The sequence below is a fragment of the Oncorhynchus masou genome, chromosome 21 (assembly GCF_036934945.1).
Source record: "Oncorhynchus masou masou isolate Uvic2021 chromosome 21, UVic_Omas_1.1, whole genome shotgun sequence".
Classification (NCBI taxonomy): Eukaryota; Metazoa; Chordata; class Actinopteri; order Salmoniformes; family Salmonidae; genus Oncorhynchus; species Oncorhynchus masou.
This window is the reverse complement of record NC_088232.1, coordinates 16,228,926-16,252,132: the sequence shown is the minus strand read 5'-3', so window position 1 is coordinate 16,252,132 and position 23,207 is coordinate 16,228,926. Positions and strand designations below refer to the sequence as shown.

General features: G+C 41.6%; 1 protein-coding gene across 10 annotated transcripts in view; it reads right to left on the bottom strand.

Moving 5' to 3' along the window:
- nrxn3a (neurexin 3a) overlaps window positions 1-23,207 on the bottom strand; it is a 470,965-nt gene that overhangs the window by 83,514 nt on the left and 364,244 nt on the right. For all 10 annotated transcript variants that reach the window (XM_064927553.1, XM_064927554.1, XM_064927555.1 and 7 more), the window contains one exon: window positions 2,802-2,973. In XM_064927553.1, coding sequence (XP_064783625.1) covers window positions 2,802-2,973 — 172 coding nt within the window. The remainder of the gene's footprint in view (window positions 1-2,801; window positions 2,974-23,207) is intronic.

Sequence of the window (23,207 nt, the reverse complement as noted above, 5' to 3'; positions counted from 1 at the left end):
GCGTTCCATGACTCTGTAGACAAAAACGATTGCTCCGGTTGGAACGTTATGGGATATATATGAAAATAACATCCTGAAGATTGATTCTCTACTTAGTTTGACCAGTTTATTCGACCTGGAATATAACTTTTTGAAGTTTTCGTCCGAGTTCGCCTGGACCAGCACCAGCTTTTGGACATGTGAACTAACCGTGCTAGCAAAAGCAGCTAATTGTACACTAGTAATGGACATTAATGAACAAAACAATGATTTATTGTGGAACTAGGACTCCTTGCACTGCATTCTGATGAAAGATCATCAAAGATAAGGGCATATTTATGATGTAATTTCGTATTTCTGTTGACTCCAACATGGCGGAGAAATATTGTTTCATCTTAGCGCCATTTTAGATTATTGCATGGAATGCTTTTTTCGTAATGTTTAAAAAAAAATCTAACACAGCGGTTGCATTAAGAACCAGTGTATCTTTAATTATATGTAAAACATGTATCTTTCGTCAAAGTTTATGATGAGTATTTCTGTTATCTGACGTAGCTCTCTGTAATTACTACGGATATTTTGGAGGCATTTCTGAACATGGCGTCAATGTAAACCGAGATTTGTGGATATAAGTATGCATATTATCGAACAAAACATAAATATATTGTGTAACATGATGTCATACGAGTGTCAACTGATGAAGATTATCAAAGGTTAGTGATTAATTTTTATCTCTAATTCTGCTTTTGTGACTATCTTTGGCTGGGGAAAATGTCTGTGTGTTTGATGGTGATCTAACATAAATATATGTTGTGTTTTCGCTGTAAAACATTTAAAAAATCGGACACGATGGGTAGATTAACAAGATGTTTATCTTCCATTTGCTGTATTGGACTTGTTAATGTGTGAAAGTTAAATATTTCCCCAAAATATTTTTGAATATCCCGCGATGCCTTTTCAGCAGAATGTTGGGGGAGGGGGGGGGGGGCGAGCGGAACCCCTAGCCATAAGAAGATTTATAATTATTAAGATTGATGCACTAACTGTAAGTCGCCATGGATACGAGTGTCTGTTAAATGACTCAAATGTAATGTAAAGTGTAAGATACATTTCTACCAGTAGTTGCAGCTTCAATGAGAGCTACATCTCTACCAGCAGTTACAGCTTCAGTGAGAGCTACATCTCTACCAGTCGTTGCAGCTTCAGTGAGAGACACATTTCTACCAGTAGTTGCAGCTTCACTGAGAGCTACATTTCTACCAGTAGTTGCAGCCTCACTGAGAGCTACATCTCTACCAGTAGTTGCAGCTTCACTGAGAGCTACATCTCTACCAGTAGTTGCAGGTTCATTAGCTCGAGTCTTGTCATAGTCATACTAATACCTGTCAAAAAATGTCATATCAGAGCTGAACCTTCGTAAATAAGGCAGAGGGAGGGAGGGAAATTAAGAGTACTCTGACAGGGATAAGGCCCGCGCTTCCAACCTTTATATAAAGCAACTGTTGAGGCATCATGACCAGTCCTGAGAAGAGATCGCTCCATTTGTATGCAGACCCATTGCAAACCCAGAGAGCCTGAAGTCAGTCCAATTCCATGTCCATCTTTATTCATTCACTAAACAGCCAGAGTATTTGTCAGGGTTAAAACAGCAAACCACTCCAGAGAACAGCTTATGGTCTAACACTTCCTTAGATAAAAGTGAAGAAGTCTGAGGTCCTTTTCACATTACGGCCGAACACAGGACCAACTGGAAATGTCAAAGATGTCTGATAACTCTTGGCAGATAATGGAAGTTGCATTCATCAAGATGTCCCTCCACGAGATGCTGGAGATATTTAACATTTCCAATTTGTCTCTGGTTTCCTATCCTTAGCACTGCAAACAGAAGGCAGCCAAAAGGCCTTCAAACTGCAAACAGAAGGCAGCCAAAAGGCCTTCAAACTGTGGTAACTGTAAACATATGCTTGTAGGATAATGTGTAACAGTATAATTTTAAACCGTCCCCTCGCCCATACCCGGGCGCGAACCAGGGACCTTCGAAGCGTCGTTACCCATCGCTCCACAAAAGCCGCAGCCCTTGCAGAGCAAGGGGAACTACTACTTCAAGGTCTCAGAGCAAGTGACGTCACCGATTGAAATGCTATTTAGCGCACACCGCTAACTAAGCTAGCCGTTTCACATCCATTACACTCACCCCCCTTTTGACCTTCCTCCTTTTTCCGCAGCAACCAGTGATCCGGGTCAACAGCATCAATGTAACAGTACAATTTTAAACCGTCCCCTCGCCCATACCCGGGCGCGAACCAGGGACCCTCTGCACACATCCACAACTGACACCCATGAAGCATCGTTACCCATCGCTCCACAAAAGCCGCGGCCCTTGCAGAGCAAGGGGAACTACTACTTCAAGGTCTCAGAGCAAGTGACGTCACCGATTAAAATGCTATTTAGCGCACACCGCTAACTAAGCTAGCCGTTTCACATCCGTTACATATGCACTTAAAAGCTTCAAGTAGACGAGGGAGGAACAGTAGAGGAGAGGTGGGCACTGAACGCCAGGGTGGTGTGGTCTCTGGGAAGGAGTTTAGAGGCAGATGGTGTCCAGTGAGTTTAGGGTACGTTTACAACTTATTGGATTCATGAGCTAAACCATGCATGTAAAGAGAATAGGTTTTTCACTTCCGAAAACCGGAAGTAAACTCAACTTATGTATGCAAAGGTAACAGGCAAATAGCATAGGCCTACACCATGCATGCAAAAGTAACAGGTAGGTCACAGCACAGGTTAAACCATGCAGGTGTAGTGAGAGAGGGCTTATGTACCTCCTGGGAAGTGTTCGTTGATGGACCAGTTGTCCACCTGGAGGGTGGCGTTGCCCCCATTCCTGGTGAAACGCACCACATGGTACTTCCCGTCATTCACAGGGGTGCTGCTCTCTCTCACACTGATGTCCATTGTGCCGATGTTAAACGTCACACCGATCTTCCCTTGTTCCTAGAAGAAGACACAAACAAAGGAATTAATTTAGTGATTGTTTAAAATTTTGGAACAAATTTTTAGGCGATTCATTTGTTTTTGACAAATTACTATTTTGTGCGTCCCATTTCAGATATAGTTATTACTCTTTTGTTCAAGGTTTAATTATCTTTCTCTCTTTTCATTCTATTCGCTCAGTCTCTAATAATACATTATATTGACCTTAATGGCCCCTTCTGTTGGATAACACACACACACACACACACACACACATTTGTAAAAATCAATGGTGTTAAATAAACCAGAGAGAGAAACTAGATTAATGAGCAGTGAAGGCTCACACAGTCACATAGTGGAAGAGAACAGACTTGACAGTTCAGGTGACCAATTCCACCTACTCACTTTTTTCCACAGGAACCTGTGTTGTGTTACAGCCTGAATTTAAAATGGGATTTTGTGTCACTGGCATACCCACAATACCCCATAATGTCAACGTGGAATTATGTTTTTTACATTTTTTACTCATTAATAAAACATTTAAAGCTGAAACGTGTTGAGTGAATACATATTCAACCCCTTTGTTATTGCAAGCCTAAATAAGTTCAGGAGTAAAAATGTGCTAAACAAGTCACATAATAAGTTGCATCAACTCATTCTGTGTGCAATAATAATGTTAAACATGATTTTTCATCTCTGTACCCCTCACACACAATTATCAGTGTGGTCCCTCAGTTGAGCAATGAATTTCAAACACAGATTCAACCACAAAGACCAGGGAGGTTTTGCAAGTAAGTACCCCTATTGATCCTGTGTGGCTCAGTTGGTAGAGCATGGCCAGGGTTGTGGGTTCCATTCCCACGAGGGACCAGTACAAACAAATAAGAAAATGTATGCACTCATAAGTTGTTCTGGATAAGAATGTCTGCTAAATGACAAAACATTTATATAATATTGGTAGACGGGTACAAAAAAGAAGATATTAAATGTGCCTTTAAGCATGGTGGAGTTATTAATTTAACTTTGGATGGTGTATCAATACACCCAGTCACTACAAAGATACAGGGGTCCTTCCTAACTCAGTTGCCGGAAAGGAAGGAAACTGCTCACCATGAGGCAAATGGGGACTTTAAAACAGTTACAGAGTTTAATGACTGTGATAGGATGATCATCAACATGGTAGTTACTCCACAATACTAACTTAAATGACAGAGTGAAATAAGGAAGCCTATACAGAATAAAAATATTCCAAAACATGCATCCTGTTTACAATAAAGCACTTAAGTAAAACTGCAAAAGAATTGGCAAAGAAATGTCCTGAATACAAAGCATTATGTTTGGGGCAAATCCATACTAATTCTATAACATACCCTTCCCATCTTGCCAAGCTGAAATAAACTGATCCACACCTAGTGTTGCAAAAGTTCGGTAGCTTTCTCTAAATTCCCCGTTTATTCCCCCATTTTCAGGAATTCTCCAACTGGTATTTCTAGAAAACTGGGGATTTAGAACAAGTTAACATAATTTGCAACGTAAAGTTTTAGAACATTTAGAAATATGCTATGTAGAACAAATATGCCTCTCTGACATGCAGAATTAAGATTTAGGGAACAGGGAACAGAATCGAAAACAGGAAGTGATCTCTAGTGTTCCAGAACACTAGAGCCATGGGAACCAGTTAATAACATTAATTTACATTCGAAGCATTATTTAAAGTCCCACAAAAAACACCATCATTGCGACTATGTAAAGCAATCACTCTGTCGCTCAGAAAATTCTCTTCCAGTGTCTGCCTGCCAGCATGTTTTCTAGGCTAGTTAAGTAAACTATAGTTATCACATTTCACATTGGATTTATTAACTACAAAAAGGTAAGACGTGTTTTGAATTCTGGTGCTGCATCACACAGATGCTTGTTAGCAAACTCTGGTCCAGGGCATGGCGCCAACTCTCAGATGTTCAAAGGTCCTCCATATTAGCCGCTCCCCCGTAGGTACACTATACAGTTGAAGTCGGAAGTTTACATACACCTTAGCCAAATACATTTAAACTCAGTTTTTCACAATTCCTAACATTTAAGCCAAGTAAAAATGTCCTGTCTTTGGTCAGTTAGAATCACCACTTTAATTTAAGAATGTGAAATGTCAGAATAATAATATAGAGGATGATTTATTTCAACATTTATTTCTTTCCTCACATTCCCAGGGGGTTAGAAGTTTACATACACTCAATTAGTATTTGGTAGCGTTGCCTTTAAATTGTTTAACTTGGGTCAAATGTTTCGGGTAGCCTCCCACAACTTTCCCACAATAAGTTGGGTGAATTACTCTCTCACCCCCCCCCCCCTCCCCCCATGCAGACACCTCGACGGTCCTGAAAGAACTTCATTGGACTCTATGTAAACTGGAAACCACACATCCTGAGGCTGCAATTATTGTAGCTAAGGATTTTAACAAGGCTAATCTGAAAACAAGTCTCCCTACATTTTATCAGCATATCGAATGCGCGACTCGGGCTGGAAAAAATATGGATCATTGTTACTCTAACTTCCATGATGCATGCAAAGCCCTCCCTCACCCTCCTTTCTGCAAATCTGACCACGACTTCATTTTGTTGCTCCCAGCCTATAGACAGAAACTAAAACAGGAAACGCCTGTGCTCAGGTCTGTTCAATGCTGGTCCGACCAATCTGATTACACGCATCAAGATTGCTTCGATCACGTGGACTGGGATATGTACCGGATAGCGTCGAACAACAACATTGATGTATACGCTGATTCGGTGAGCAGGTTTATTAGCAAGTGCATATTGAAGGCTGCATTCGCGCAAAACTGAAAGTGCAAACCACTGCTTTTAATCAGGGCAAGGCAACCGAAGAAACATGAATACAAATACCGAATACTAACGGTGTAGCTATTCCTTCCGTAAGGCAATCAAACATGCTAAGCGTCAGTATAGAGACAAAGTAGAGTCGAAATTCAATGGCTCAGACACGAGAGGTACTGTAATGGGCAGGGTCTACAGTCAATCACAGACTACAAAAAGAAAACCAACCCCGTCGAGGATCCGATGTCTTCCTCCCAGACAAACTAAACAACTTCTTTGCTCGCTTTGAGGACAATACAGTGCCATCGACATGGCCCGCTACCAAAACCTTCAGACTCTCCTTCACCGCAGCTAATGTGAGTAAAACATTTAAACGTGTTAACCCTCGCAAGGCTGCGGGCCCAGACGGCATCCTTAGCCGCGTCCTCAGAGCATGCGCAGACCAGATGTCTGGTGTGTTTACGAACATATTCAATCAATCCCTATCCCAGTCTGCTGTTCCCACATGCTTCAAGAGGGACACCACTGTTCCTGTTCCCAAGAAAGCTAAGGTAACTGAGCTAAATCCCTATTGCCCTGAAGCTCTCACTTTCGTCATCACAAAGTTCTTTGAGAGACTAGTGAAGGATCATATCACCTCCACCCTACCTGACACCCAAGACCCACTCTAATTTGCTTACCGCTCCAATAGGTCCACAGACGACGCCATCACAATCACACTGCCCTAACCCATCTGGACAAGAGGAATACCTATGTAAGAATGCCGTTCATCGACTACAGCTTAACACCATAGTACCCTCCAAACTCATCATTAAGCTCGAGACCCTGGGTCTCGACCCCGCCCTGCAACTGGGTCCTGGACTTTCTGACGGGCCGCCCCCAGGTGGTGAGGGTAGGAAACAACATCTCTACCCCGCTGATCCTCAACATTGGGGCCCCACAGGGGTGCGTTCTCAGCCCTCTCCTGTACTCCCTGTTCACCCATGACTGCGTGACCATGCACACCTCCAACTGAATCATCAAGTTTGCAGACGACACTACAGTGGTAGGCTTGATTACCACAAACGACGAGACAGCCTATAGGGAGGAGGTGAGGGTGGTGTAACCTCACACTCAATGTCAACAAAACAAAGGATAAGATCGTGAACTTCAGGGAACAGCAGAGGGAGCCCCCGTCCCGTCCACATCGTCGGGACAGTAGTGGAGTAGGTGGAACGTTTTATGTTCCTCGGCGTACACATCACAGACTAACTTAAATGGCCCACCCACACAGACAGTGTGGTGAAGAAGGCGCAATAGCGCCTCTTCAACCTCAGGAGGCTGAAGACATTTGGCTTGTCACCAAAAACATTCACAAACTTCTACAGATGCACAATCGAGAGCATCCTGTTGGGCTGTATCACCGCCTGGTACGGCAACTGCTCCGCCCACAACCGCAAGGCTCTCCAGAGGGTAGTGAGGTCTGCACAACGCATCACCGGGGGACAATTACCTGCCCTCCAGGACACCTACACCACCCGATGTCACAGGAAGGCCAAAAAGATCATCAAGGACAACAACCACCCGAGCCACTGCCTGTTCACCCCGCTATCATTCAGAAGGCGAGGTCAGTACAGGTGCAGCAAAGCTGGGACCGTGAGACTGAAAAATAGCTTCTGTCTCAAGGCCATCAGACTGTTAAACAGCCATCACTAACATTGAGTGGCTGCTGCCAACATACTGACTCAAATCTCTAGCCACTTTAACAATTAAAATTGGATGTAATAAATGCACCACTAGTCACTTTAAACAATGCCACTTTATATAATGTTTACATACCCTACATTACTCATCTCATATGTATATACTGTTTTCTATACCATCTACTGCATCTTGCCTATGCCGTTTGGCCATCGCTCATCCATATATTTATATGTACATATTCGTATTCATTCCTTTACACTTGTGTGTATAATGTAATTGTTGTGAAATTGTTAGATTAGTTGTTAGATATCACTGCCTGGTCATAACTAGAAGGACAAGCATTTTGCTACACTCGCATTAACCTCTAGTAACTCCCCATCCCGGGTGCGGGAGTGTAAATCATCGACTGACACTAATTAGCATAACACAACGGACATAAATATTCCTAGAAAATATTCCTAGTCATGAAAATCACAAGTTAAATATATTGAGACATAGCTTAGCCTTTTGTTAATCACCCTGTCATCTCTGATTTTCAAAATATGCTTTACAGCCAAAGCTAGACAAGCATTTGTGTAAGTTTATCGATAGCCTAGCATAGCATTTTGTCCAGCTAGCAGCAGGTAACTTGGTCACGGAAATCAGAAAAGCAATCAAATTAAATCGTTTACCTTTGAAGAGCTTCGGATGTTTTCACTCACGAGACTCCCAGTTAGATAGCCAATGTTCCTTTTTTCCAAAAATAATATTTTTGTAGGTGAAATAGCTCCGTTTGTTCTTCGCGTTTGGCTGAGAAATCGCCCAGAAATTGCAGTCACGAAAACGCAGAAAAATGTTCCAAATTAGCTCCATAATATCGACAGAAACATGGCAAACCTTGTTTATAATCAACCCTCAAGGTGTTTTTCAAATATCTATTCTATAATATATCCACCGGGACAATTGGTTTTTCAGTAGGACCGATTGGAATAATGGCTTCCTCTGTATTTTACGTGACAATCACTCTGGGAGCCATCAGGTGACCAGTTGCGCAATGTAGCCGCTTACGGGTATTCTTCAACATAAATGCGTAAAACTACGTCACAATGCTGGGGAATACGGAGAAAAAGTAATCTGGTTGATAGCCCATTCACTGCTCAATAGGGATGCATTGGAACGCAGAGCTTTCAAAAGATGAGTCACTTCCGGATTGGATTTTTCTCAGGCTTTCGCCTGCAATATCAGTTCTGTTACACTCACAGACAATATTTTTACAGTTTTCGAAACCTTACAGTGTTTTCTATCCTAAGCTGTCAATTATATGCATATTCTAGCATATTTGCCTGAGAAAATATCCCGTTTACTACGGGAACGTTATTTTTCCAAAAATGAAAGTACTGCCCCCGAGTCACAAAAGGTTCAGCTAACCATGTGTATGTGACCAATAAAATTTGATTTGATTTTTTGTTCAAACCGGTTCAGAACTTTATTACAGTGGAACAGAATGAAAACAATAGGGGTTCTGTTCAGACCGAAACGATTGGAAAAATTGTTTTGGTTCCAACCCCTGCTTCTATCTGCAACGTTAGAGGCCAGGTGTTACTTACAACCTTCCAAAATGTACCGAAATGACGCTAAACCTTGTCAGCATCTCCTTTCTCCAGCCTCTCTTCTGTCAACCTCTTTTCTACTTCCCTCATATTTCCTCTGTTGTTAACCAGAGAGTGAATCACCTCCTTATCTGTATACAAAGAAGAATCTAAGGACAGATGATGAACAGTATCGAGGGAGATGTGTCTCATCATCATGTTGAGTATTTATCACCACTGATCAGAGAAAGGCACTGGGGGGAATCTAGGCCAGGGCTCTCAAGTTCGTTTGGAAGACATCAGACAGGAAGTGGAAGACACTGTAAGGATGATTAGTATTAACAGGGGGATTGAAATTGATGAGGAATTGTTCTAGACCAGCATTTCCCAAACTAGGACTCGCAAAGATTTGAAAATGGGGTCGCTATAGAAAGTGGCCTACCGAGTGGCATCGCTACAGACCTGGGTTCGATTATGGGAGACCCATAAGGCGGTGCACAATTGGCCCAGCGTTGTCTGAGTTAGGGGGGGATCTGGCCGGCCGGGATGTCCTTGTCCCATCGTTCTCTAGCGCATCCTTGTGGCGGGCTGGACGCATGCACACTGACTGTAGTCGCCAGTTGTACAGTGTTTCCCCCGACACATTGGTGCAGCTGGCTTCCGGGTTATGCAAGCAGTGTGTCAAGAAGCAGTGCAGCTTGGCAGAGTCGTGTTTCGGAGGATGCATGGCTCTCGACCTTCGCCTCCTGAGTCCATATGGGAGTTGCAGCGATGGGACAAGACTGCAACTACCAATTGGATATCATGAAAATAAATAAATGCCTGCTTGGTTCATAGAACCGTGGTTGCGAGGTTGTTATAAACAGAGCGGTTTCTGCTTTCTTCCTACAAATGTGGCTCTAATTTTTTGAACGATTTAAGCTACAAAATATTATGACCCCATTCCTGAAAGATAAGCCACTCATTAACTTGTACGTTTCCCTCTACAATTCCCACAAACCTCACAGGTCTTGTTAGAACAAACTGGACAAGACCAGGCACTAAATCAGACAGGGGAAAAAATAACATCTGTTCTTTTTTTACACAGAAGATCATACACAATTATTGCCTGATGATCTTCTGAACTTCACAATATCTTTCTGATGCATTTCAGGGACAATATGTGATTGTGATGATATGTAGCTTATTGTACAGCCAGCAGCAGTAAGCTTATACAAATGCCTCTCTAGTGAATCGTTCACTATGAATGTACTTAAAAATATATATATATATATGAGAAAAATGAACTACATAATTAGACATGAAAAATTAGCACACTTCAAGGAGCATTGGGGGACTCCTTTAAACAGTGAATAAAACCAGAAGGCAACACTCCATCACCATGGCCCCTTTGAGATATTCCCTTAATGGTGCTGCCATTTAACGCATCTCACTCTAAGGCGAGATAAAGACACAGTGCATGATAGTGATCCATCCCGTGGAGTGCGGCAGTGCGCTGCAGTGCAGAGCACTCAGGGATGGCAGGGTGATTCCATGGTGTCACCTGCACAAATTGATAAGTGGTTAAGAAATGAACAGAGCTTCCTGTGAGAAAATGGAGTGTAACTGCTGAGAACATAATGGAGGTTTGGCCCTAGAAATGGCAGCCAAGAGGTGCAGCGAAGCAGAGATGACAAGTGTTTCATCAATAAAAAGCTGGGGTTAGCTATGAGTCAATGTATCACTGATGGAACAATACAAACAGTCCGTTCTTCAAGCAGTACAAACAACTTTCAGGGATAGAACAGAAACATGTTTGTTTTTTTGTAACGTTTGGCCACATGATTCAAGTCAATATCTTGCGTTGGGTACCAGGAAATATAATGTTCAAATGGCAGTTGGTCTGACCCAAGGTCAGGTTTGGGTAGTTACCGATTACATGTGTCAGTTACATGTAATGTGATTGAAAAAAACTAAATAAGATCAGTTACGTTAACAGCAAAAATATTGTCATCAGATTACAGAGACTTTTGAAAATGACCTGATTACTTCTTGGATGACTTTTAAATGGAGAAAGAATGTTTGCAAAAAAAATACATTGACACCTTTCTCTAACATTGAATTCAGCATTGAAAAAAGGGCACAAGTTTAAGTTAGTTCCAAATGAGCAAGTCTGAGCACAAGTCAGAGACCACTATGATGATGCACTAAATGTGTGTGATGGATGATCGATGGCGCCAACTAAACAGACTTTTTGGGACATGAAGGATATTAGCTAACAAAATGACACTACATGTTATAGCTGGGACCCTTTGGATGGCAAATCAGAGGAATATTTTCAAAAAGTAAGTGAATATTTAAATCACTATTTGTGAATATATAAAACCTGTGCCGGTTGTCCTCAAACAATCGCATGGCATGTTTTCGCTGTAATAGCTACTGTAAATCAGACAGTGCAGTGAGATTAACAAAAATTTAAGCTTTCAGCCGGAATATAAGACACTTATATGTACCTAAATGTTTAATTTCCATACATTTTATGATTATTTATTTGAATTGCGTGCCCTCCAGTTTCACCGGAAGTTGTCCCGCTAATGGGACGCCTAGCCCTAAGAAGTTTTAAGGGGAAAGTAATCAAAATGTAACTGAAAGTAATCAGATTATGTTACTGAGCTTGGGCTCAATCCAAAAAGTTACGTTATGTTACTGAGCTTAATCCAAACGTTACGTTACTAATTTCTATTTTGGACAGGTAACTAGTAACTGTAACGAATTACATTTAGAAAGTAACTGTCCAACCCTGCCCAAAGGCACGATTTACAATTATTGATCATTTCAACACACACATGAGACAGAATGTACAGCACATTCTTGTTTGGACTATGTGGTCTCTTAGATGGCGTATTCTACAAGACATAGCATTGCTAACAGCAATATCAGAGAATTTAAATGTTTTATTTAACCTGGCAAGTCAGTTAACCTGTTGAAACTCCCCATCCCGGATCCGGAATCGTGACTAAAGCCTCAGGCTCATTAGCATAACGCAACGTTAACGATTTCTGAAAATCGCAAAAAAAATGAAAATAATGCGCCTGCTCTCAAGCTTAGCCTTATCTTAACAACACTGTCATCTCAGATTTTCAAAATATGCTTTTGAACCATAGCAATTGACTAATTTGTGTAAGAGTATGCTAAGCTAGCTTAGCATTTTGAGTAGCATTTAGCACGCAACATTTTCACAAAAATCAGATAACCAAATAAATAAAATCATTTACCTTTGAAGAGCTTCGGATGTTTTCAATGAGGAGACTCTCAGTTACATACCAAATGCGCAGTTTTTCCTGAAAGCGTCTGTGTGTAGGAGAAATCGTTCCGTTTTGTACATCACATTTGGCTACTGAAACGAACCGAAAATTCAGTCACCTACAACGTCAAACTTTTTCCGAATTAACTCCATAATATCGACCGAAACATGGCAAACGTTGTTTGGAATCAATCCTCAAGGTGTTTTTTCACATATCTCTTCATTGATATATCGTTCGTGGAAGCCTGCATTCTCCTCTGAATTCTGTGGAAAAATACAGTTGACTTTTGCGCACCAATTTCGGCACAGGACACCGGGCGGACACCTGGTAAATGTGGTCTCTTATGGTCAATCTTCCAATGATATGCCTACAAATACGTCACAATGCTGCAGACACCTTGGGGAAACGACAGAAAGGGCAGACTTACTCCTCTCACATTCACAGCCATATAAGGAGACAATGGAAAACAGAGCCTCAAAAATCCTGCTCATTTCCTGGATGCCGTCTCATCTTGGTTTTGCCTGAAGCTCACGTTCTAGGGCACGGACAGAAAATATCTTTGCAGTTCTGGACACGTCAGAGTGTTTTCTTTCGAAAGCTATCAATTATATGCATAGTCGAGCATCTTTTTGTGACAAAATATCTTGTTTAAAACGGGAACGTTTTTCATCCAAAAATGAAATTGCGCCCCTAGAGTTTCAACAGGTTTTAAGAACAAATTCTTATTTACAAAGACTGCCTACCCCTGCCAAACCCTAACGACGCTGGGCCAATTGTGTGCAGCCCTATTGGATTCCCAATCACGGCCAGATGTGATACAGCCTGGAATCAAACCAGGGTCTGTGGTGATGGCTCTAGCACTGAGCTGCAGTGCCTTAGATCGTTGCGCCACTCGGGAGCCCACCAATAACAGGCAAGTGAAAGAAGTTTTTCGTTGTTGACGTCTTAGGCAAGTTGCTTTATATGAAACGTTCTGATATATTATTTGTCATAAAAGCCAAAATCTACAAGGAATTAGAACAATTATCAACAAATATGTAAGCCTTTCACAAAGACATTACCTCTTTAACTTTCACGACTTCTGCCGAAGTCGGTGCCTCTCCTTGTTCGGGCAGTGTTGGGCGCTCGATGTCGCCGGTCTTCTAGCCATCACTGATCCATTTTTCATTTTCCAATTGTTTTGTCTTGTTTTCCCACACACCTGCTTTTCATTCCCTCATTAAGTGTTGTGTATTTAACCCTCTGTTCCCCCCATGTCTTTGTGCGGTATTGTTTGTTTGTTTGACTGGTGCGTGTCGGGTTATTGTGCCCATATTTTGTATTTCTTATGGCTTTTACTATTAAACTGCTCCGGCTATTACCTAGTTCTGCTCTCCTGCGTCTGACTTCCCTGCCACCAGTTTACGCACCCCTTACATTAACATGAGCTAGAGAAGAGTAAAAAGGCAATTTAACTAAGGCTAGATAATTGAGGCATTTGGGGTTGGTAGTTTAGTGTTCATACAGAGGTATTTTCAGGCTCAGGCGCTAACACAGTGGTGATAGTCATTTTACCATATTATTAACAACATCAGAAAGGCCGAAAAGACAATTAAACTCACCTCAACAGTATGCACCTACGTAGGCGTTCATACATTATGCACGTTTGAAAATTGTTATACTGCATTCAAAACACATGCGTAATATGTATTTCACATGTACAAAACCTATATAGCACGCATATAACTATATCAAGTGGTTATAGGGTCCTGCTGGAGGGTAAAAGTGTGTCTCAAAGTCAACTGTCTGGTGTATCTATTCTATGATCATCTGCTTGAATAGAGCAGACTACGGCTCATTAATAATTTAATCTGCATGCCTTTCTTTTCAGAGCATCTGTGAGACTCAACTTGACACTGACACAATATGGTCTTTGCTAAAAGGAAATCATAACTGCAGTTATTATCATCAAGGTCAAGCAATTGTGACCGTATGAAGTGCCTGTGTGTCCATGTGTGTTTGTGCATGTGTTTGTGCATTACTTTATCACAAACGAGTATGTGTGACTTTTCGCGTCTGTCCTTCTCTCCGCAGGCATGCAGAAAAGGAAGGAAGTCTATCCTAGATTACCATGGCAACCCTGAATACTGCATTTGTGTGATATTGCTAAAAGCAAAACAATTATGTTGGGTCAGAAGGCTAATGCCGTTTACAAACGCAGAAAATTAGCGGAGAAAAAAAGGGTCACATAACTGCTCGAATTCAGTTATTTTATGGAAAGTTGCATTGTACTTTGCTTGTTGAAAATTGAGTTTAAATTGGTGCATTTAAAGAAGAAAGTAGAGTACCCAAAAAGGATGGGTCTGAACATTAAGCTCGCATCTAAGAAAAAGCTATGCGGACAAGATAAGGTCAGCAAACTGGATCATTAGAAGAAGAAAAATGAAGATAAGGACAAAGAGCGAGGGACTAGGAGAAAGAGAGAGAAAGATGGAGACAAAGAGAGATAGGGCGAGATAAACACAGACTGCTACCCACTAAATGGATACTTAAAGAGATGCCTCAATCAGCCGACTCAACACTGAACCGCAGAAAAAGCAAAACTTTTAAACGCATTGCTTTGATAATCAGCAGTAACTCCCTCGACATTCTCACAGAGAGGGGAAATAAACCATATGGTTACCATCCACAAACAGTCTTCAAGCTGCTATCACTGGGAGAGGAGGAACACATACACAAACACACACAGGCGCGCACACCGACTGGGCTTTTTTTAAATGAACGTCAGTGGGTGGGGCAGAACACATGCCAGGGTTTACATTAACCGGTAATAGCCGGCTTTTGGACAAAAACAAACCGAAAAAAAGCCGATAAATAAAATTTCCGCTGGCCAATTGTATGGGAGAAGAAGTAAATAGCCCATTTCGAAATAATGCTTTTCAGCCAATTCATTGATCGAAATACATTTGACTAGTCATGCTTATCGGTCTATAGGTTAATTTGCATAATTTAGTGCAATTAAATTGGCGCGTGCACAGTATATTCGTTATGTATCTTATTTGTCACACTCATACGGCATACAGATACAGAGCCTTTGAGTGGAAAATCTGTCAGACAACGCAAGAGCGGCTGCTACAGCATCTCACACAGCAAATGCATAGCCAAAGAAAGATGTTCAAAGTCAGACCATATCCACGTATGCACATCTTTTATATCAACTTTCTTTCATTATCCAGTAGCCAAAGGCATAATCTTAGTCATATAAGCAACTCATGCTAGTTGTTGCACATTAGATCTTTCTACATTTCTGCTAAATGACTTAAATGTAAATGTAAATGTAATGGATATTTTCATCTCTGTCACATGAAACTACTGGCAGGTGCAATGCACATTTGACTTGTGTACATTGCTGCGCTTATAATGTTAATAGTTTATCTGTTGCAACAGACTCATTGCTTTTTAAAGTAAAAAAAGGAGCCTAGGCCTACTTGTTGTATGAATTTGGGCTCTATCATCCCACAACTGTCCCAGAGTCTCTTAGGAATAGGCCATTTCTTTCTCGACAAGCTGATCAAAAGAATAGGTAAACATTTCTACTATCTGGGATAGTAGATTGACATAGGCTAGTGACTTGCTGGCTGAGGAAAAGTACATGTGGACAGTTATTCTAACTTCTTCAAATTGTGCATCAGAATTTTGTAAGAAGGACCGCACATCATTGCATCCTCGACTTGCATGTTCTGTTAATATGCATTGCTATTAATCAACATTTTCTTTGCGTGAGTGGACGCCCTAATCAGTTATGCATAGGGTCCGGTAAAATGTCTCAAATGTCTCGGTAAATTAAAATGTTGCTGGTCAAATGTCCAGTGCCATATTTTCCTAATGGAAAAACCCTGACCTGAACTTACACCTCTTCCATCATCCTGACCAGGTCTACATGCCATTAACACACGCACACACACACACACACGTGCACAGACACACAAACAGGCGCGCGCACCCACGAGTGCACACACATGCACGCTCGTGCACACACACTCAGGAGCTCCCGCGGCTGTGGCTTATGAAGATATCAAAGGTGTTGATGAGGCAGAACGAGCCTTTTAATTTACTGGCTGCTGCCGCTGCTGCTGCTGCCACTGCCGCTGTGTCTGCCAAGCCAGGCAGTATACTGCAAACACAGGCAGATGCCAGTCCATTTTAATCTGCTGAGAACTTGCTTGAATCGACAGTCCCTGTGAGGAGAGGAGGAATGGAGGAAAAGAAAGTGAGGGAGAGGGGGGAGGAAAGGAGGGAGAGAAATGAAGGAGAGAGGGAGAGAGAGCCAGAGAGTGAGGGAAAATAAAGAAGAAAAGGGATGAAGAGAGCGGTGAGAGCAAGAGAGCTGGAGGGAGGGAACCTGAAATTACCTTGTAATGAATCTGAAATGCTGACCAGAAAGCATGGTCCACACAGGACAAGACAGGACACTCACCGTCACACACAGGCATGCATGAACTGAGTACAAGGATATGTGCTCCATCATCATTAGTGATATTCAGCTATAAGGCTATATTACAAGCTATTCAATCACTCAATCAAATGTATTTATAAAGCCCTTTTTACATCAGCAGTTGTCACAAAGTGCTTTACAGAAACTCAGCCTAAAACACCAAAGTGCAAGCAATGCAGATGCAGAAGCAGTGGCTAGGAAAAACTCCATAGAAGGCATTAACCTAGGAAGAAACCTAGAGAGGAACCAGGCTCGGAGGTGTGGCCAGTCCTCTTCTGGCTGTACCGGGTGGAGATTTAAGAGTACCATGTGGCCATTAAGGCGAGGTCAAGCTATTCCATCTCTTGTGGGTGGCTGGAGAACGGATGAAAAATGGTACCTAGAGATACATCAATCCAGTTTTGGATTATTTGCACTTATGTATTCTACCTGGAATAAAACTGTCAAAATATCATTCTAAAATGACCCAGTTTTCAGTTTTTTTTCAGGAGCGGTGTGAATAACCTGTCTTTCTAATCTATTTTTTCTCTCCCATTTGAGTCATGATTGTGTCTGGACCACATACAGAGCAGCATTCACTCAAACTCACGCTTCCCTTCCCTGCAATTTGTCTCCCTGTCAACACTTTGATTTGTGGAATGAAATAAAAATAGAGATCAAGTTTATCTGCAGCTTTAGGCAATGGGTTAATTTGAGTTAATATTGACAGCTACTGCTGGATACTGAAATGCAGAGCTGAGAAGAAAATAGTGAGATATATTTTGATTTACGACTTCTAAACTTCCTTGCTATTAGTTATTTTGGGGAAAAAACATATGGTGCCTTTAGAGATTTATTTTTATTTTTAAAGATTACTCATTTCTTCTTCCCATTCATCTGTCTTGCAGTGACAGCACTGTGGGGTTTCCTAACAGCCGATACAGGGCTCCATTCAACAACTTGCATTACATAAAAACACACCTTTTTTTAAACCTTTTTTATGTTGTCAAATGACATTGCAGGATTGTACCCAATCACAGATATAAGCTTCCAGTTTGCAGTTTAAGACATGCGTGTAATTGTTTAATTTCTAATATGGGTCATGATGACACATGGACAAGCAAGCAACCAAAATATGACACTGTTAAATGCTGATATATATTGTTGATATCATGTTGATAGATCTGAAATTTTGACCACTGGCTTGCTTTACCAAAACCGTGACAAAGATGCTGTACATTGTGAGTTGGGATGTGTATTCAACACTGGAAAGGCGAGAACATATAGGTAATAGCCAAAAAAGAGGCTTCAACACCACAGGAGAAACCTCTAAAAGGTGTTTTTTTCATCGTTGATGCTTTTATCCCAGCAGCTGTAATGATACCAGAGACAGAATGGTCCCCATAATTGGCTGGCCCTTGTGTGGGAGTACTGTTTAGGGTACAGAAGTTTACCCAATGTACCGTATCATTACCATGCCTCGCTCTGTAAAAGCACATCCCATAATTGCCGTCTACAGTACCATAGTATCAATCGTGTTCTGAGACTAGAGGGTCCAGGAAGCCAAGCAGTGTTCACAGGTAAACGACGCTACATGGCTAAATATTTTGCATTAGTCAGAGAGTCAGCGCCATCTGACACAGAACGCAGCAGCGAGACTTCACAAAAGTTTTTGTCTGTGTGACTGTGAAGAGGGGCTTGAGTTGGAGTTTTAGTGGATTGTAGCTAAACCTCCATGCTTTTTCTTGTCTTGTCTGAGTTCTATTGGAAGGACAGGCTGAGTTATTTTAGAAGGACTGAGTTCTATTGGAAGAACTGACTGAGATCTATTGGAAGGACTGACTGAGATCTATTGGAAGGACTGACAGTTCTATTGGAAGGACAGGCTGAGTTATTTTAGAAGGACTGAGTTCTATTGGAAGAACTGACTAAGATCTATTGGAAGGACTGACTGCGATCTATTGGAAGAAATGACTGAGATCTATTGGAAGGACTGACTGAGATCTATTGGAAGGACTGACAGTTCTATTGGAAGGACAGGCTGAGTTATTTTAGAAGGACTGAGTTCTATTGGAAGAACTGACTGAGATCTATTGGAAGGACTGACTGCGATCTATTGGAAGGACTGACAGATCTATTGGAAGGACTGACTGAGATCTATTGGAAGGACTGACAGTTCTATTGGAAGGACTGACTGTGATCTATTGGAAGGACTGACTGAGATCTATTGGAAGGACTGACTGAGATCTATTGGAAGGACTGACTGAGATCTATTGGAAGGACTGACTGAGATCTATTGGAAGGACTGACTGAGATCAATTGGAAGGACTGACAGTTATATTGGAAGGACTGGCTGAATTCTGTTGAAAGGACTGGCTGAGTTCTGTTGGAAGGACTGGTTGAGTTATATTGGAAGGACTGGCTGAGTTATATAGGAAGGACTGGCTGAGTTCTGTTGGAAGGACTGGCTGAGTTCTGTTGGAAGGACTGGCTGAGTTATATTGGAAGGACTGGCTGAGTTATGTAGGAAGGACTGGCTGAGTTCTGTTGGAAGGACTGGCTGAGTTCTGTTGGAAGGACTGGCTGAGTTCTGTTGGAAGGACTGGCTGAGTTCTGTTGGAAGGACTGGCTGAGTTCTGTTGGAAGGACTGGCTGAGTTATATTGGAAGGACTGACAGTTATATTGGAAGGACAGTACTAGTCACCATTGGTGGTGGCCACCATTTCAAATAATTAACTGAATAACAGAGATTGGATGGTCGAATCGAACAAAATCCCCCTGATGGTATCTAGCTGTTTGTCTTTCAAAGCCTCTCCCTCGTCTGTTTTTATTTACCTGCCTTGATTCCCGTCAGGCTCAAAGTAAACCAGGCTTTCTGTGATCTGTCAATCAAGACAAGGGAATGACAGGTAGAGAAGGCAAACAGCACTGAGATGGACAGGGACATTGCCTCAGCGAGCTGGTGTGGTTTAGAGAGGCGTTTGAAGGCAATCTCTTCACATCTCTACATTAGTTGACACAATAAGGTTGTTGGGTAAAAATAGTACCTGTATCTTATTAACTTTAGATGTACATCCTATACATAAGGGCATGTATTGTACAATTCTGAGTATGATGAAAATTCTATTTCAGGTGTTGTTGAAATTCATACCTCGCATTTCAGGCCAACTCAATGACAAGGGATTTCAATGTTCAAATGCTATGTTGATCGTGCATATCTTTGACTGCGGCTGTATAACATTGTGGCTTGTTTTTTTTCTCTTTATTGCTAGGGAATAAAATATAATCAGTATTTTAGTTCTGGAATGTGATGGGTCTTCAATCAAAACAAACAGCTAGCTCTTACATCTTGCTCAGTTATTGTTTAAATACCATCCAATTAATGATTGGATTGACAGGCTACTGCTTGACATAATAGTAGGAGTAAGCAGTGGTTAAGCACGCACACACACACACACACACACACACACACACACACACACACACACACACACACACACACACACACACACACACACACACACACACACACACACACACACACACACACATTTCATAACCAGTTGTCTCATAAATGTTGTAGAAGAACAAAAAAAGATTAGCCTCTCCTTTAGAACAGGTGTAAAGCTCCTCTCGCACCTTTCTCTCCATCTTTCTGTTTCTCTCTCCCTCTCTCTTTCTATACATCCCCATACCTCCTCTCCCTCCCTCTCTCTACCTACCTGATGGCTTATCCTCCCCCTGAGAGTGGTCGATTTTCTCCCACTGGCTCTGCAGGTGTATTTTGACAGGCTGTTCTTTATTGTGTGTGTGGTTGCGGTGACCTGAATCTTCAGGCTCCACAATGCTTTCCACCTCACCTCCAGTGACTGCTTGGAAACTAACAGACTTCCAATTACCTGACTGTCCTTTTCACATGCTAACTGAATAGGAGAGGGGTACTATTTTACCAAAGGAAAAAAAAGTTGCGGATACACAGCCCTGATAGACACCCTTTGCTATGGAGCGTGGAGTTGGACACCTTCAAAACCACTCGGCTCACACCTCAGTTCCCCCTGTTTGTAAGATTTTGAAGAGGGGGGAAATGACGGGTCTCAACCACCTGGTTTTCCAACCTAGAAAAATGTAAAAACACGGTCCAGTTTTGTACGCCTGTCAGTGTTTTTGGAAGGAAGTGCTTATTTACAAGGGTTTTGAACACTTGCATGGAAATGTGTAGCTCTTCTCCTCTCCTGATAGAATAGCCAAACCGATCTTACATTGGCAGACCAGGGTTTCTTACTTATTAAAGAAATAAAACAACAACACTTACCTAACAACTGCTGGCCGCTGTTAGTATACTTTGAAAAGTTTAGAGTACCCCATTGTGAACCACTCAAAACACCCCCATTCGCCGCCTGCCACATAACTTTATATACCACGACTTAAATGGACTGAAATAAACAGGCAAGGCGACACGTCAAGGTGGTAACATCCATTACCATGGCGACAACAAGAAGGTAACAAGCTTTCGCCAGCGGCTGGGCTTTATAAAATAAACATGAGTGGGCGAGAACACATGCTGACCTGCACTTACGCCTCTCCCTTCATCCTGACCAGGTCTGCATGCCATTAGAACACACACACGCACGCGCACACACACACACACACACTTTCATTTTCAATATGCCTGATTATTTAATGATACTGTAGCATAAAATAAATACTGTGAAATGGACAAAGGGCAGACCATCCTTCCCACTACTGATTCAAGTTTCTCTCTACCCCAGTGAGAGCTAGTACCATATAAATGTTCAGATGAAAGGAGTCTGCCTTTACAAGAAGAAAGAAACGGTGTTTCTAACAACTTGGGTTACAGAAAAAAGTGATAGCTTTTGCATCTTACCGTTTAGAAAAACCGTCAAGAAAAGGGTGCAATAACACTGCTTCCAAACCCAAAATAAAAGTATAGCAAAGACTCAACCAGCCTATACACAGTTGGACAAAGTTTGTTTTCTACCCTACTTTTGGGATATCATGGATGCGTTCACACTTTTATATCATTCTGATTACTATAAAACCTTCAACTAAACTGCCACTATTCTGTGGTTTCATTACGCTCTCTTTTGATAATTCACAAAGTCAAAAACTGAAAAGGAAATGCTGCCCTTCCTGGATCCTCTCTATATTAAGACTGGCTAAAAAGCTCTTCTCTTTATTTTGCGAGTGGAAATAGACACTCCCTTTAATATCCATCTCTGTTGAGGACAGAATTGATCTGAGTCGTGCTTAGGGATGGACAGCTGATTTCATAGATGATGGCATAATCATATCCAATCTAACATTATTACAATCTAATGCTTTGAAACTTGATGTGTGACTTGATTGAATAGCCACTGAAGCTTGATTGAAGTTGTATTATTTGTGTTCACCTACCAGTATCAGTGTCTAGTTGTTATGAAATCTTACATTTGGCCTACTTTGTCACTGTTGAGAGAGGCCATACATACATACATACATACATACATACATACATACATACATACATACATACATACATACATACATACATACATACATACATACATACATACATACAAACATACATACATACATACATACATACATAATTTATATTTTATATTTAAGGAACATCTTTCCTTGTACGAGGCTAGTACTGAGCCGCAAATAACACCTCACGGCACAACGCCTTTCGAACATGTGACCTACTGGTTGTGTGTATGTACTGAAATATGTGTAACTGATAGATGCACACACACACACACACAGACACACACACACACTACATGTTGATGTATATATGCGTGTAAATTGTAAAGTCTTATGTCTGTAATGTCTTTTTCGTTATGTCATAATGGCTAATGGGTATCCTAATCAATCAAATCAAATCAAATGTCTGAGCCACATGTCTGTTCAACATACTGTCCTGTAGAGCACCATATCCACTTTGCCAAACCGAGTGTGATAATTACTGTCTGCGTGTCATCTCTGGCTCGGCGTTCACACAAACACACTCCAACTCCATCTGAAGGTGTGTCTGCATGTAGGAGGTGACTGTGAATAAAGAAATCCAACGAAGGATTTCTGAGAAGAACTCTATCCTCCCGCTGCCCCCTGCTGTTAGCCAATTGGAGAGGTGGAGGTTAGTCGGACCGGCAGCAATTTTCACAGGAAATGATGGCCTGCATACGGTGAACGCATAACAAAAAACATGGACAGAAAACATTCTGTGCCACTTACGGATTAATACATTATCCCCCTGCCTATGTGCGAAAAGAAAATACATATTCGGGCTCGAGAGAATCGCATGTTCTCTCTCTTTGTGGTAAAAGTTTGATGGTGAAGGACAGATTTGTTTGGGGGGGGGGAGAAAGACGGATAATAAAAGTGATCCATTGAAAGTCAGAACTCAAGTTTCTCCCTTCCCTCTTGAAGCACTGT